Genomic DNA, 18,155 nt, shown 5'->3' with positions numbered 1-18,155 from the left:
ACAGCCTCAGTGTTAGTTTTGCATTCGTTCAAGTCTGGCCTGAGGTGGTTTTCAATGCACACACACTCATTAAGAAACACACACAGCACCCCTTCCTCCTCCATACACAGCCCCCCCCACCACCACCATCCGTTTGACGTCCCTAGTATGGGCACAGAAGAGGACAATTATTACTGGGCTATGAAGAGAAATGTTTGTCAGATGGATAGAGAGAGACAAAGAGAGAGACAGAGAGGGAGTCTCCTCGGACAGGAGAGAAGGGAAAAGGAGGGGGCAAGGAGAAGATAGGGTGATGGAGAGGAGAGGAGGTGATGGAAAGGAGAGGGGGTGATGGAGGGGAGAAGAGGATGAAAGGGAAGGATGATTCCCCTGGCCCGTGGTCTGCTGTAGCTGATAAGAAGGCTACCCCTGCTGATCCGTCTTAACAGAGACACACACACACACACACACACACACACACACACACACACACACACTTGGATAAGACAAGATATGCTAACACAATCAACCCCCTCTTTCCAACACACACACTCCCCACTGGGAACAGACCTCAGTTCAACATCTAGTTTTGATTTCCACTTGGTTGAGTTGACAACTAATGTGAATTTAACATGACATCAACAAAAAACATTCAGCAGGTCATTGGATTTAGGTTAAAAAAATAAAATAATTACGTTGATTACTTTTTTGTAAATGCATTTAGTTTAGTTTTCCACGTTGATTCAACATCGTCACAGATTTGTTTTTTTTTATTTATTTTTTTTTGGGGGGGGGGGGGGTTGAAATGTCTTGGAAACAACATTTATTCAACCAGTTTCTGGCCAATGGGTCTCTTGTCCTGTGCGACAGCCCCACTCCCACTGATCCTAGTCCAGAAGGCCATATGAGGATCAGAGACTAGTCTGTATTACAATACCCTGGACCAAACACACACACACACACACACACACACACACACATACACACGCTGGCAGGCATATTAAGGTACATTTTCAACTTCTCCTTGACACAGTCTGTAGTTCCCACTTAAAATGACCACCATCATTCCTGTTCCCTAGAACTCTTAAGGATTCATGCCACACTGACTACCAGCCTGTAGGACTCACTTCTGTAATCAGGAAGTGCTTTGAGAGGCTGGTTATGGCAACACATTATCTCTACCCATCCCAGACCTACTCCAATTTACATACCACCCCAACAGATCCATACTGTCCTCACCCACCTAGATAAGAGGAATACCTATGTGAGAATGCTGTTCATTGACTACAGCTCAGCGTTCAACACCATAACACCACAGCTCAGCGTTCAACACCATAGTGCCCTCCAATCTCATCACCAAGCTCAGGACGCGGGGACTGAACATCTCCCCTCTGCAACTGGATCCTGGACTTTCTGACGGGCCGAACCCCGAGTGGGTGAGGGTAGGCAACATCACCGCCGCCACACTGACCCCCAACACGGGGGCTCCACAGGGTTGTGTGCTTAGTCCCCTCCTGTACTCCCTGTTCACCCATGATTGCGTGACGACGCCAACACCATCATTAAGTTTGCTGACGACACAACGGTGGTAGGCCTGATCACAGACGACGATGAGTTAGCCTACAGGGAGGAGGTCAGAGACCTGGTAGTGTGGTGCCAGGACAACTTGATGCCTAGTCACCGTAACCCTATACATACAGTGAGCTCCAACAGTATTGGGACAGTGACACATGTTTTCTTGTTGTTGTTGTTTCTGTGTTCCAGCACTTTGGATTTGAAATGATACAATGACTACGGAGTTAAAGTGTAGAGTGTCAGCTTTAATTTTAGGGTATTTTCATCTATATCGGGTGAACTGTTTCGAAATTACAGCACTATTACGACCCCTCTATGGAAAGATGAGACTCTCACCAACACGTCGGTTGTTTTGTTCTAGGTTTCTGTATAGCACTTTGTGACATCGGCTGATGTAATAAAAGGGCTTTATAAAAAACATTTGATTGATTGATGCTTGAAAACCGTTGGTATGAGTTTCTTACTGTGGAATGCAGTGTTTGGTTTTCACCAGATATAAACGGGTCTCATCTCATCCAAAAAGTTGACTCAAGTTTAGACAAAAAAAAGCACCTGCGTGATCATCAAGACTCTTGGAAGAATGTTCGTTGGACAGATGAGTCAAAAGTATAACTTTTTAGAAGTTCTACTTTTTTTACTCATCAAATATACTTCCAAATATTATTTAATTTTTCTGAGACCTGTATTTGTGACCCACCAGATCTTTTCAGTCTTGTGTTCTTAACATCTGAAATGGTGTTTTTACATTGGAAAGATAGACTGAGTAAAGACTGAAGAGCTGCAAAATGACAATTTACATACGTGCAAGTAAATTGTCAAGTCCTTTGTCTGTAGTCTTTTTCTTTGTGTGTCAGACCCAAGTAAGACAAGCCTGTCGCCATTGGCATCAGCTAATTAGGATTAATTATTAAATTATTAAAATCAAATATCACTGTAGTTGTGGGGAAACAGGGGGGAAGTAATGAGTGATGCCGCTTTAAAAAAAAGTTAATACACTTATAATCCCATTTAGGAGAAAAAGGTTCATTTCAACATTGCGATCTGTCACACTTGCTCTACATAAATCCTTTTTGGAAACACATTTAGAAAAGGGAATCCTTTCACCAAATTGCCAAAATATTCATCTCACCACGGTACACCATCAGGCAAACCATTCACGGTATTATTGTTGTATAATAAAAGACACAGTTACAATGCTGTTCTCTGTTTACGCTCGTTTAGCAAAAACCCTCTAAAGCCTTAGACACACGCATCACCTAAATAATTCACGTTGGAACACGTGTGACTGTGGCCATGTGGTAAAGCAGTGAGGTAGTGCTTTAAAAAACCAAAAACAATAAACAAATCAAACAAACAACAATAAAATATTTTCTTAACTTCAAAACGCTAATGATCGTAGCCTACAATTAGGAAACCCTTAAAACACATGAATGTAAAAACGTTAAAAACATCTAGGCCTATATCATCAGATCCTTTGAGTAACTTTGGTTCAGGTTATGATATGAACAAATTAATCTGGGAGCATATTTCCATGGATTTTTTCATTGCAAAAGTCCTGATCTTCTGAAAAATATATGTTTGCTGGGTTGTGTCCAGTCCCGGGGGATGTTTTCACCTCTCTGGGAGGAACATTGCACAGTGAAAGCTCCTTGGCCACAACATCACCAGGCTCCAGACCATGACAGCTGTAAAGGAGGAAAACAAACTAAAAAACAGGAGGAAAACAGACTAAAATATACAAGACATCACATACCAGCAATAACATTCATTGTCCCCCATGTTCAACCAATCAGCTCAAAGTACAAAGACAAAATACCCCGAAGTGTTGCTTGTCCTCGATCATCTCCTTGTACTGGTGGCGGAGAGCAGGTTTATGTTGAAAGTCAAATTCCAGGATAATAGGTTAAAACATTAATTCATGTCATATAGCCAGTTGAACGCTACAGCTGTACTTAACCTGCTTTCAGCCCAACAATGGCAATGCAGACAAGATAATTAGCTAGATTTGGCACACATTTAGCTTCATGATTACCAGCTGGCTGGATGTAAATGGTATTCATCTAGCTAGCCAGCTAGTTGAATAATCCAATAGCTAGCCAGCTAGTTGAATAATCCAATAGCTAGCCAGCTAGTTGAATAATCCAATAGCTAGTCAGCTAGTTGAATAATCCAATAGCTAGCCAGCTAGTTGAATAATCCAATAGCTAGCTAGCTAGTTGAATAATCCAATAGCTAGCCAGCTAGTTGAATAATCCAATAGCTAGCCAGCTAGTTGAATAATCCAATAGCTAGCCAGCTAGTTGAATAATCCAATAGCTAGCCAGCTAGTTGAATAATCCAATAGCTAGTCAGCTAGTTAAATAATCCAATAGCTAGTCAGCTAGTTGAATAATCCAATAGCTAGCCAGCTAGTTGAATAATCCAATAGCTAGCCAGCTAGTTGAATAATCCAATAGCAAGCCAGCTAGTTGAATAATCCAATAGCTAGTCAGCTAGTTGAATAATCCAATAGCTAGCTAGCTAGTTGAATAATCCAACAGCTAGCTAGCTAGTTGAATAATCCAATAGCTAGCTAGTTAACTATCATTTCACACTTAGCACGTGTCCCTATAACATAAAATGGGGTTTGATTTAGCATTCGCAACACAGGGACTATTCTCAGTAGCTAGCTAGTTAAAACATGAAAAAGATAATCATCTCATTCTTGATTTAGCACAGTGGTGTCCAACCTTTTTCAGGTTAATGCACCATATTTTGATCTGCCCAGAGTTATTTAACTAGGCAAGTCAGTTAAGAACAAATGATTATTTTCAATGACGGCCTAGGAACAGTGTTTTAACTGAACTGTTCAGGGGCAGAAAGACAGATTTTCACCTTGTCAACTCAGGGATTTGAACCTGCAACCTTTCGGATGCTAGTCCAACACTCTAACCACTATGCTACGCTGTGGTCCTAGTACCCCCTGGTCGGGGAACCACTGGTTTAGCACATCAGCAATCAACATTAAACAGCAGAATGCAACTGGCCAGCTCAACGAGCTGTCTTAACGTCGCTTCGTCCCGCAACGAGCCATCTGTAAACAATAGCTCTAATGCGTAATGAAGCAAGCTATAACTGTCTAGCTATATAGCTAACAATTAGATAGCAATGGAAATGATTTTTTTTTTTTTTTACATTTACAGTTGAGACAATAAACATATGTACATGTAGCTATCTTGGTATTTTAACTGTAGTCTCTTACCGGTGTTACCGGATGATGATGATTCACAGACGGCAGACTGAAACCCTTTCAAAATAAATCTTCACGCTCGGCTTCAACCTGCTTTAGCCACCGAAAACAGCTTTAGCTGATACCAGCAGCTGTATTCAGGACCACACTGGTATTGAAAGCTGTAGCTACACTTTGCACGTAGTCAATGATGAAATGATTAGTAAATCCAATGGGTGGTTCATGTATCCACGGTAGCAGAGAGCAGCATTGTGTCATTATCTCAACCAATCATGGCTAGGCTAGATTCAGTATTTTATCCATGTCTAAACAGTTCAGTGATTTCAGATTTGATGTATATATATTTACAGATTACATACACGTTTGTTATTAAGGCACATGAAAGTTCACATGTTCAAGAAGGCATTTCTGCCTAAAAACGCATTTTAATGAAAAACTCTTTTTTTTTTTACGTTCAAATGTCCTGTGTGTGTTCAGTGTGTGTTCAGTGTGTGTTCAGTGTGTGTTCAGTGTGTGTTCAGTGTGTGTTCAGTGTGGCCAGATTTCTGTAATGGGCACATTTGAATATCAAATAAATATAACTTTATAAGACTACCTCGAGTATATTAAAAGTTGGTATTGTCAAATAAACTACAAAATACAACTATTTTCTGCCCAGGTCTGTTAAATACACCTATAAGTGCATTTGTCACAATATTTTTGGTCCCCTAAAATGGGGGGGACTATGTAGAAAAAGTGCTGTAATTTCTAAACGGTTCACCCGATACGGATGAAAATACCCTAAAATTAAAGCTGACAGTCTGACCTTTAACCTCGTAGTCATTGTATCATTTTAAATCCAAAGTGCTGGAACACAGAAACAACAACAACAAGAAAACATGTCTCACTGTCCCAATACAGTGCCTTGCGAAAGTATTCGGCCCCCTTGAACTTTGCGACCTTTTGCCACATTTCAGGCTTCAAACATAAAGATATAAAACTGTATTTTTTTGTGAAGAATCAACAAGAATCAACAACACAATCATGAAGTGTAACGACATTTATTGGATATTTCAAACTTTTTTAACAAATCAAAAACTGAAAAATTTGGAGTGCAAAATTATTCAGCCCCTTTACTTTCAGTGCAGCAAACTCTCTCCAGAAGTTCAGTGAGGATCTCTGAATGATCCAATGTTGACCTAAATGACTAATGATGATAAATACAATCCACCTGTGTGTAATCAAGTCTCTGTATAAATGCACCTGCACTGTGATAGTCTCAGAGGTCCGTTAAAAGCGCAGAGAGCATCATGAAGAACAAGGAACACACCAGGCAGGTCCGAGATACTGTTGTGAAGAAGTTTAAAGCCGGATTTGGATACAAAAAGATTTCCCAAGCTTTAAACATCCCAAGGAGCACTGTGCAAGCGATAATATTGAAATGGAAGGAGTATCAGACCACTGCAAATCTACCAAGACCTGGCCGTCCCTCTAAACTTTCAGCTCATACAAGGAGAAGACTGATCAGAGATGCAGCCAAGAGGCCCATGATCACTCTGGATGAACTGCAGAGATCTACAGCTGAGGTGGGAGACTCTGTCCATAGGACAACAATCAGTCGTATATTGCACAAATCTGGCCTTTATGGAAGAGTGGCAAGAAGAAAGACATTTCTTAAAGATATCCATAAAAAGTGTCGTTTAAAGTTTGCCACAAGCCACCTGGGAGACACACCAAACATGTGGAAGAAGGTGCTCTGGTCAGATGAAACCAAAATTGAACTTTTTGGCAACAATGCAAAACGTTATGTTTGGCGTAAAAGCAACACAGCTGAACACACCATCCCCACTGTCAAACATGGTGGTGGCAGCATCATGGTTTGGGCCTGCTTTTCTTCAGCAGGGACAGGGAAGATGGTTAAAATTGATGGGAAGATGGATGGAGCCAAATACAGGACCATTCTGATAGAAAACCTGATGGAGTCTGCAAAAGACCTGAGACTGGGACGGAGATTTGTCTTCCAACAAGACAATGATCCAAAACATAAAGCAAAATCTACAATGGAATGGTTCAAAAATAAACATATCCAGGTGTTAGAATGGCCAAGTCAAAGTCCAGACCTGAATCCAATCGAGAATCTGTGGAAAGAACTGAAAACTGCTGTTCACAAATGCTCTCCATCCAACCTCACTGAGCTCGAGCTGTTTTGCAAGGAGGAATGGGAAAAAATTTCAGTCTCTCGATGTGCAAAACTGATAGAGACATACCCCAAGCGACTTACAGCTGTAATCGCAGCAAAAGGTGGCGCTACAAAGTATTAACTTAAGGGGGCTGAATAATTTTGCACGCCCAATTTTTCTGTTTTTGATTTGTTAAAAAAGTTTGAAATATCCAATAAATGTCGTTCCACTTCATGATTGTGTCCCGCTTGTTGTTGATTCTTCACAAAAAAATACAGTTTTATATATTTATGTTTGAAGCCTGAAATGTGGCAAAAGGTCGCAAAGTTCAAGGGGGCCGAATACTTTCGCAAGGCACTGTACTGTTGGAGCTCACTGTATCTGCCTCTATCACTCCAGTATCCCTGTACATTGTTAATATGGTATAGGAACTGACCCTGTATATAGTATGTTTACCCCTCTACATATCTACCTCCATCACTCCAGTATCCCTGTACATTGTTAATATGGTACAGGAACTGACCCTGTATATAGTCACCTTACACCTCTACATATCTACCTCCATCACTCCAGTATCCCTGTACATTGTTAACATGGTACTGACCCTGTAATTAGTCACGTTACCCCTCTACATATCTACCTCCATCACTCCAGTATCCCTGTACATTGTTAACATGGTACTGACCCTGTAATTAGTCACGTTACCCCTCTACATATCTACCTCCATCACTCCAGTATCCCTGTACATTGTTAACATGGTACTGACCCTGTAATTAGTCACGTTACCCCTCTACATATCTACCTCCATCACTCCAGTATCCCTGTACATTGTTAATATGGTACTGACCCTGTATATAGTCACGTTACCCCTATACATATCTACCTCAATCACTCCAGTATCCCTGTACATTGTTAATATGGTACTGACCCTGTATATAGTCACGTTACCCCTCTACATATCTACCTCCATCACTCCAGTATCCCTGTACATTGTTAATATGGTACTGACCCTGTATATAGTCACGTTACCCCTCTATACAGCTTCTTTCTCATGTTCTTCTTTTTTTTATTGTGTGTTTTTGTTCTACCTTGTTATTTTTAGGGCAAGAAAGACATTTCACTGAACTTGTGCATAAGGACATTAAATATTAAGGATCGGACCGTTTTCTTTTTAAAATTTCAATTTTTTGAATATAAAAAATGTATTTTATCAAACAAAAGCATGCTACTGTTGGTTAAGGGTGTAAAGTTTGATTTGATTACATTTTATCTCTGGGACCCTCAAGCTTTCAAATCAGAGCCAGATTACTGAATGTAAGTACATTATTTACCTTCACATGGGAATGTATCAAAACAGTTGCCGTGATAAGTGTTTTGTTGTTGTAGACTATCCTCAGAAAATAGCGTGGTTTTTACAGTAGCTATTAAAGCAAAATTGGAGAGTGCAGTTAGGTTAACAAGAATGTAAGCTTTCTGCCCATATCAGACATGTCCATGTCCCGGAATTGGCTGTTGTTTACAACGTTGTTTACAACGTCAATCTTGTCACATATTGAGCAACAACTGTGCCGGTTTAGGGACACCGATCCCGTAGAGGATAATTATTAAAACTTGAAACACACACATATACACACCATCACGTAGGGGGGAGCCTCATCCTCACATACACACCATCACGTAGGGGGAGCCTCATCCTCACATACACACAATCACGTAGGGCGGAGGTTTAGGAATAGGGTTAGGGATAGGGATAGGGTTATGGTTACGGATAGGGTTAGGGTTAGAAATAGGGTTTATTACAAATAAAAAACAGAACTTATTTACATAAGTATTCAGACCCTTTCCTATGAGACTTGACATTGATCTCAGGTACATCCTGTTTCCATTGATCATCCTTGATATATTTCTACAACTTGATTGGAGTCCACCTGTAGTAAATTCAATTGATTGGACATGATTTGGAAAGGCACACATCTGTCTATATAAGGTCCTACAGTTGACAGTGCATGTCAGAGCAAAAACCAAGCCATGAGGTCAAAGGAATTGTCCGTAGAGCTCCGAGACAGGATTGTGTCGAGGCACAGATCTGGGGAAGGGTACCAAGAACACAGTGGCCTCAATCATCCTTAAATGGAAGAGGTTTAGAACAACCAAGATTATTCCTAGAGCTGGCAGCCTGGCCAAACTGAGCAATAGGGAGATAAGGGCCTTGGTCAGGGAGGTGACCAAGAACCCGATGGTCACTCTGACAGAGCTCCAGAGTTCCTCTGTGGAGATGGGAGAACCTTCCAGAAGGACAACCATCTCTGCAGCATTCTACCAATCAGGCCTTTATGGTAGAGTGGCCAGACGGAAGCCACTCCTCACTAAAAGGCACATGACAGCCCTATTGGAGTTAAAGGACTTTCAGAAAATGAAAAACAAGATTCTCTGGTCTGATGAAACCAAGTGTTACGGATACAGGTGTCCTGTGTGTATTTGTTTTCTCTCCTTCTGCCCTAGTCACAGGTGCCACTCATTAGTCGCCAATCAGTCGCTAATCTGAAGACACACCTGCTCCTTTTCCCTTACCAAATCACATCCTTTCCCTTGGTTTAAATGAAACCCAATCAGTTGTCTCTGGAGATCTCTCTTTTGTTTTTGTGCCTACATCTCACTTTGTCCGTTATCCTGTGAGTATCTATTGTTGTGGTGTTTGACCTATGCCGAGACCCTACTGGGCTGAAACCCTACTGAGCTGAGACACTACTGGGCTGAGACCCACTGTGGCTGAGACCCTACTGAGCTGAGACCCTACAGAGCTGAGACCCTACTGAGCTGAGACCCTACTGAGCTGAGACCCTACTGGGCTGAGACCCTACTGGGCTGAGACCCTTCTAAGCTGAGACCCTACTGGGCTGAGACCCTACTGAGCTGAGACCCGCTGTGGCTGAGACCCTACAGAGCTGAGACCCTACTGATCTGAGACCCTACTGAGCTGAGACACTACAGAGCTGAGACCCTACTGGGCTGAGACGTTCTCTATGATGTCATTATGATGTCATATTGTTTACCTGTATATGGAGACGTTCTCTATGATGTCATTATGATGTCATATTGTTTACCTGTATATGGATAAGTTCTCTATGATGTCATTATGATGTCGTATTGTTTACCTGTATATGGAGACATTCTCTATGATGTCATTATGATGTCGTATTGTTTACCTGTATATGGAGACGTTCTCTATGATGTCATTATGATGTCGTATTGTTTACCTGTATATGGAGACGTTCTCTATGATGTCATTATGATGTCGTATTGTTTACCTGTATATGGAGACGTTCTCTATGATGTCATTATGATGTCGTATTGTTTACCTGTATATGGAGACATTCTCTATGATGTCATTATGATGTCGTATTGTTTACCTGTATATGGAGACGTTCTCTATGATGTCATTATGATGTCGTATTGTTTACCTGTATATGGAGACGTTCTCTATGATGTCATTATGATGTCGTATTGTTTACCTGTATATGGAGACGTTCTCTATGATGTCATTATGATGTCGTATTGTTTACCTGTATATGGAGACGTTCTCTATGATGTCATTATGATGTCGTATTGTTTACCTGTACATAATACGTCTATGATGTCATTATGATGTCGTATTGTTTACCTGTATATGGAGACGTTCTCTATGATGTCATTATGATGTCGTATTGTTTACCTGTACATAATACGTCTATGATGTCATTATGATGTCGTATTGTTTACCTGTATATGGAGACATTCTCTATGATGTCATTATGATGTCGTATTGTTAACCTGTATATGGAGACGTTTTCTATGATGTCGTATTGTTTACCTGTATATGGAGACGTTCTCTATGATGTCATTATGATGTCGTATTGTTACCTGTATATGGAGACGTTCTCTATGATGTCATTATGATGTCGTATTGTTACCTGTATATGGAGACGTTCTCTATGATGTCATTATGATGTCGTATTGTTTACCTGTACATAATACGTCTATGATGTCATTATGATGTCGTATTGTTTACCTGTATATGGAGACGTTCTCTATGATGTCATTATGATGTCGTATTGTTTACCTGTATATGGAGACGTTCTCTATGATGTCATTATGATGTCGTATTGTTTACCTGTATATGGAGACGTTCTCTATGATGTCATTATGATGTCGTATTGTTTACCTGTATATTGAGACGTTCTCTATGATGTCATTATGATGTCGTATTGTTTACCTGTATATGGAGACGTTCTCTATGATGTCATTATGATGTCGTATTGTTTACCTGTATATGGAGACGTTCTCTATGATGTCATTATGATGTCGTATTGTTTACCTGTATATGGAGACGTTCTCTATGATGTCATTATGATGTCGTATTGTTTACCTGTATATGGAGACGTTCTCTATGATGTCATTATGATGTCGTATTGTTTACCTGTATATGGAGACGTTCTCTATGATGTCATTATGATGTCGTATTGTTTACCTGTATATGGAGACGTTCTCTATGAGGTCCAGTGTCTCTGTGTCTGTGATGATGATTCCTTTAGGAGAGATGGTCAAGGTCACCTTACGGAACTTCTTAGCACTGGCCCGGGCCTGGGATGACGCAAACACGCACAAGAAGGAATTATAATCTGGCTGTGTCCTCAATCACATCCTATTCCATATACTTCACTAAACATTTAGTGCACCGCATAGGGAGTAGCTACCAAAGTAGTGCACTATATAGGGAGTAGCTATCATTTTGATAGTAGTGCGAATATAGGGAGTAGCCACCATTTTGATCGTAGTGTACTATATAGGGAGTAGCTAGGAGAGGAGAAAAAAAGAGGAAGAAAGGAAGAGAGGGGAAGAGAGGAGAAGAGAGGAAGAGAAGGAGAGGAGAGAGAGGAAGAGGACAGGAGAGGACAGAAGGAGAGGAGGAGAGGAGAGGAGAGAGAGGAAGAGGAGAGGAGGAGAGGACAGGAGAGGACAGAAGAAGGAGAGGAGGAAAGGAAGAGAGGAAGAGAGGAGAGGAAGAGTGGAGGAGAGAAGACAGAGACGAGAGGAGAGGAAGAGACGAGAGGAGGACTTGTCAAGGACGATGTGAATGGTGCCATCTCATCTTCCTCTTCTGGTGTGGCCTCCATCCCCTGTAGACAATAACAGTATCATGGAGCTAACAGGCCTCCATCCCCTGTAGACACTAACAGTATCATGGAGCTAACAGGCCTCCTCCCCTGTAGACAATAACAGTATCATGGAGCTAACAGGCCTCCTCTCTGTAGACAATAACAGTATCATGGAGCTAACAGGCCTCCTCTCTGTAGACAATAACAGTATCATGGCGCTAACAGGCCTCCTCTCTGTAGACACTAACACTATCATGGAGCTAACAGGCCTCCTCTCTGTAGACATTAACAGTAGCATGGAACTAACAGGCCTCCTCTCTGTAGACATTAACAGTAGCATGGAGCTAACAGGCCTCCTCCCTGGAGACAATAACAGTATCATGAAGCTAACAGGCCTCCTCCCTGTAGACACTAACAGTAGCATGGAGCTAACAGGCCTCCTCCCTGGAGACAATAACAGGCCTCCTCCCTGTAGACACTAACAGTAGCATGGAGCTAACAGTATTTTAACAAAGCATATGTAAAATCCGAGATGGAGGCAATAGTGTTATAACGAGAAGTGAGGATGTTGTTTTTAAGCTGTGGGAGTTTTACTGTCATTATTAAAGTATTAGTAGTTTTTTTTTTCTGCCAGGTTCAGTCCCTGGGTTTAGATGTAACCTCAGCTGATGGAAAATGACTGGCAAACAATTATCCTAATAACACTGTTTAGGATGCTTGGTTTCCAAGGGAACTGGGAGACAATTGACTTCCGGTGTTATTTCTCCTTCGACAGTAAATCAATTGAATCTTACTCCAGCCAGCTGGTCTGGCTGGGGGTCTGGTTGAGTTGTGTGTGTGTGTGTGTGTGTGTGTGTGAGTGAGTGAGTGAGTGAGTGAGTGAGTGAGTGAGTGAGTGAGTGAGTGAGTGAGTGAGTGAGTGAGTGAGTGAGTGAGTGAGTGTGTGAGTGAGTGAGTGAGTGAGTGAGTGAGTGAGTGAGTGAGTGAGTGAGTGAGTGAGTGAGTGAGTGAGTGAGTGAGAGAGAGAGAGAGAAAGAGAGAGAGAAACTGGGGGTCATTTAAATGCTTTCATGTGTATTTGTCCCAGTAGGTGGTTATAGAAATAACAGTTTGATTACAGCTTCAGAAAACATAATACAAATTTTAAAAAAATAGTAAAACAGCCTAGTGTTATAGACAGACAGACAGACAGACAGACCACCCTTGAGTTGCAAGACTGCTTTGTTGTGCTGTTAAGTTGGTGTGTGTGTGTGTGTGTGTGTGTCATGTAGTTATGTTGTAACTGGAGCACATTGGGCTGCTGACAGATAATCCTGGTCTCAGTGTGCTTCCAATATGACCTTCATGCTAACATGCTAACACTGTCTGGATCAGTAGACCAGAGCACCAGCAGAATGCTTGGATTCAGAGTATCTGGATCAGTAGACCAGAGCACCAGCAGAATGCTTGGATTCAGAGCATCTGGATCAGTAGACCAGAGCACTAGCAGAATGCTTGGATTCAGAGTATCTGGATCAGTAGACCAGAGCACTAGCAGAATGCTTGGATTCAGAGTATCTTGATCAGTAGACCAGAGCACTAGCAGAATGCTTGGATTCAGAGTATCTTATGAGGCCATCAAATCAACACAGGATGTAATTTGATCAGCTAAAAAGGATTAGTAGACTGTGTGAATATAATAATAATACATTTAATTTGTAAAGCGCTTTTCTCAAACCCAAGGCGCTAATATGTCTTTATCAAAAAATTATGAACTATCATACTACTCTAGGCAGGCAGGCAGACAGGCAGGCAGGCATGCCGGCGGGCAGGCAGGCAGGCGGGCAGGCAGGCAGGCAGGCAGGCAGGCAGGCAGGCAGGCAGGCAGGCAGGCAGGTAGGTAGGCAGGTAGGCTGGCAGGCAGGCAGGCAGGTAGGCAGACAGACAGACAGGCAGACAGGCAGACAGGCAGGCAGGCAGGCAGGCAGGCAGACAGGCAGACAGGCAGGCAGACAGGTAGGCAGGTAGGCTGGCAGGCAGGCAGGCAGGTAGGCAGGCAGACAGACAGACAGGCAGGCAGACAGGTAGGCAGGTAGGCTGGCAGGCAGGCAGGCAGGTAGGCAGACAGACAGACAGGCAGACAGGCAGACAGGCAGACAGGCAGGCAGACAGGTAGGCAGGTAGGCTGGCAGGCAGGCAGGCAGACAGACAGACAGGCAGACAGGCAGGCAGACAGGCAGGCAGGCAGGCAGGCAGGCAGGCAGGCAGGCCCTAACTCACCGTAGAGACTATCCTGTGTATAGCTGCAGCGGCCATGTCCTCTCCTTTAGGCTGTCCCACCAGAGTCATCCCCAGGTACTTGACCTGGAAAACCATCCCTTCCAATAGGGTCTCCTTGGTGTCTGTCCAGTTCTCCGGCAGCTCTGATTGGACAGAAAACACAACGCGTGTACAATTAATGGGATGTGATTGGACAAATGGTTAAAAGTTTAATTTGTGATTGGGGACGAAATGTGATTGGTGGAAATACAGTATCGAAAGCAAAATATCAACCAATGTAAATATAGCAAAAAATACCATGTATGTACACTGAACAAAAATAAAAACGCAGCATGCAACAATTTCAAGACATCTATTTAGTTATTTATCTATTTATTTCACACGACTGGGAATACAGATATGCATCTGTTGGTCATAGATGCCTTAATAAAAAGGTAGGGGCGTGGAACAGAAAACCAGTCAGTATCTGGTGTGACCACCAATTGCTTCATGCAGTGTGACACATCTCCTTCACATAGAGTTGTTCAGGCTGTTGATTTGTGGCCTGTGGAATGTTGTCCCACTCCTCTTCAATGGCTGTGTGAAGTTGCTGGATGTTGGCCTGAACTGGAACACGCTGTCGTACACGTCGATCCAGAGCATCCCAAACATGCTCAATGGGTGACATGTCTGGTGAGTATGCAGGCCATTGAAGAACTGGGACATTTTCAGCTTCCAGGGATTGTGCACAGATCCTTGCGACATGGGGCTGTGCATTATCATGCTGAAACTTGAGGTGATGACGGAGGATGAATGGCAAGACAATGGCCCTCAGGATGTTGTCACTGTATCTCTGTGCATTCAAATTGCCATCGATAAAATCCAATTGTGTTTGTTGTCCGTAGCTTATACCTGCCCATATCATAACTCCACCATGGGGAACTCTGTTCACAATGTTGACATCAGCAAACCACTCGCCCACACAACAACATACATGCTGTCTGCCATCTGCTCAGTACATTTGAAACCGGGATTCATCCCTAAAGAACGTCTCCAGTGTGCCAGTGGCCATCGAAGGTGAGCATTTTCCCACTGAAGTCGGGTTACGACGCCAAACTACAAGGCCCTGGTGAGGACGACGAGCACGCAGAGGAGTTTCACTGAGACGGTTTGTGGAGAGTGGCTGGTCTTAGATGATCCCGCAGGTGAAGAAGCTGAATGTGGAGGTCCTGGGCTGGCTGGTTACACTTGACCTGCGGTTGTGAGGCCGGTTGGATGTACTGACAAATTCTCTAAAATGAAATTAGTAGAGAAAAGAACATTAAATTATCTGGCAACTGTTCTGGTGGACATTCCTGCAGTCAGCATGCCAAATTGCACAATCCTTCAAAACTGGAGACATTGTGTTGTGTGACACAACTGCACATTTTAGAGTGGCCATTTATTGTCCCCAGCGCAAGGTGCACCTGTGTAATGACCATGCTGTTGTATCAGCTTCTTGATATGCAACAGCTGTCAGGAGGGATGGATTATCTTGAGAAAGGAGAAGTACTCACTAACAAGGAGAAATTCTCACTAACAGTGATGTAAACACATTTCTGCATAAAATTGAGAGAAAGACAAATACGCTTCTCGTGCATATGGAACCTTTCTGGTTACTGTCAGCCATTGCCAAGCTGATCTGACCCATTCTGATGACATACGTTACAGCCTCATTCTATAATTTATAAAAAAAATAAAAATTCTTCATCAGTCTACACACAATACCGCATAATGACAAAACTAACAGGTTTAAAAAATTTGGGCAAATATTAATCAGAAAGTGCATGCAATTTTTATTTATTTTATAAAAACCTGTTTTCGCTTCATCATTATGGGGTATTATGTGTAGATTGACGAGGATTTTATATATTTAATCCATTTAGAATAAGGCTGTAACGTAACAAAATGTGGAATTTTACCATTATTTAACTAGGCAAGTCAGTTAAGAACAAATTCTTATTTTCAATGACGGCCTATGAACAGTGGGTAGAACAACAGATTGGTCAGCTCGGTCAGCTCGGGGGTTTGAACTTGCAACCTTCCGGTTACTAGTCCAACACTCTAACCACTAGGCTACCCTGAATAAGGGATGAGGTCTGAACACTTTCTGAATGCACCGTATATCCCTACAGGTTATAGAAAAGAGAAGAAGCTTTGAACTATCTACCTGTTCAGCCTACAGTCCTACAGGATATGGGAAATTTGCTCTTAGTATTTGCCCAGTAGGTTTCCTCAAGGAGAAAGCCCCCCACTTCTATCTCAAAGATAAATACAAACTAAAACCACTACAGTAATGTCAGCAAAAACACTACAGTAATTACTAGGATTTGGGCGGTATCCATACGCTCATAACGTCCTTCTCTCATACCGGGATTTACGATAATACCGGTTTAGTTAGTCCACAAGGGAAGGACGCCCAAAAAACACACAAAATAGAATCAGGCGTCTATTACCAGAATACTAACAGGATTTGCACACGTAATAGCGAATTTCTATGGACGTTGCTAGCTAAACATGCTTTTGTAATTCTAGAATGCGAGTGTTTGTAGAATGTTAACTAATGATAAATGAAGCTAAAGCAGCCAAAGAAGAAACACACCACACGTTGTTTTGTTTTTTTTTTAAGTTCGAGCGCGATAATAAATACATTGGTTTGCTTCTAATATTTCCGTATGTGTGTTTTATTTTTTTCCATTTCTCGCGCGGGGCTTGATGTGGTTATTTCAATGAAAACACTGGAGAACAATGGTTTTCTTCCTTGGTAGGTTTTGAAGTAAAAAAGTAACATCACTCCTGTATAATTTATTGTACGAATCGATTCTCACCGCAACTTCACCAGACAGCCCCTGAATTCACTCCCCACTGTGAACCTCAATGTCAGATTTTGTGGTAATTTGACCTGACTGCTAGCCATGGTGCTAAATATCCAATATTGCCAGTATTGAAAAGGGCAAATATGTATTGCACGGCTCCCCTCAAATGGTCTCTTCCAGTGAAACAGGTTGTGAACCCCACCCTAGAAAGATACTGTAGGCTGTAGACAGGGTGGGGGTGGGGATGGAGTAGACAGATACTGTAGATAGGGTGGAGTGGGGATGGAGTAGACAGATGCTGTAGGCTGTAGGCAATGTGGAGTGGGGATGGAGTAGACAGATGCTGTAGATAGGGTGGAGTGGGGGTGGAGTAGACAGATGCTGTAGGCTGTAGATACTGTGGAGTGGGGATGGAGTAGACAGATGCTGTAGATAGGGTGAAGTGGGGATGGAGTAGACAGATGCTGTAGATAGGGTGAAGTGGGGATGGAGTAGACAGATACTGTAGGCTGTAGATAGGGTGGGGATGAAGTAGACAGATACTGTAGATAGGGTGAAGTGGGGATGGAGTAGACAGATGCTGTAGATAGGGTGGAGTGGGGATGGAGTAGACAGATGCTATAGATAGGGTGGAGTGGGGATGGAGTAGACAGATGCTATAGATAGGGTGGAGTGGGGATGGAGTAGACAGATGCTGTAGATAGGGTGGAGTGGGGATGGAGTAGACAGATGCTGTAGATAGGGTGGAGTGGGGATGGAGTAGACAGATGCTGTAGATAGGGTGGAGTGGGGATGGAGTAGACAGATGCTGTAGATAGGGTGGAGTGGGGATGGAGTAGACAGATGCTGTAGATAGGGTGGAGTGGGGATGGAGTAGACAGATGCTGTAGATAGGGTGGAGTGGGGATGGAGTAGACAGATACTGTAGATAGGGTGGAGTGGGGATGGAGTAGACAGATACTGTAGATAGGGTGGAGTGGGGATG

General features: G+C 42.5%; 1 protein-coding gene across 7 annotated transcripts in view; it reads right to left on the bottom strand.

Annotated features, from left to right (window-relative positions):
• The window catches only part of si:dkey-71h2.2 (low density lipoprotein receptor adapter protein 1), a 136,243-nt gene that overhangs the window by 73,538 nt on the left and 44,550 nt on the right, over window positions 1–18,155 (bottom strand). For 6 of the 7 annotated variants that reach the window (XR_016495505.1, XM_090233314.1, XM_090233312.1 and 3 more), the window contains exons 2-3: window positions 14,337–14,479; window positions 11,450–11,562 (exon numbers count right to left, since the gene is read on the bottom strand). Coding sequence is in view for 6 of the 7 variants with exons in the window: in XM_090233314.1 (XP_090089440.1) it covers window positions 11,450–11,562; window positions 14,337–14,479 (256 nt within the window). In the remaining variant the exon portion in view is untranslated. Of the gene's footprint in view, window positions 1–2,906; window positions 3,240–11,449; window positions 11,563–14,336; window positions 14,480–18,155 lie in introns of those variants that run through there. The other variant, XM_090233315.1, reaches the window with a different exon arrangement.

The sequence above is a fragment of the Oncorhynchus mykiss genome, chromosome 4, assembly GCF_057628025.1.
Source record: "Oncorhynchus mykiss isolate SJ-2025 chromosome 4, ASM5762802v1, whole genome shotgun sequence".
NCBI classification, from domain to species: Eukaryota; Metazoa; Chordata; class Actinopteri; order Salmoniformes; family Salmonidae; genus Oncorhynchus; species Oncorhynchus mykiss.
This window is presented reverse-complemented; position numbering and strand designations above follow the sequence as displayed.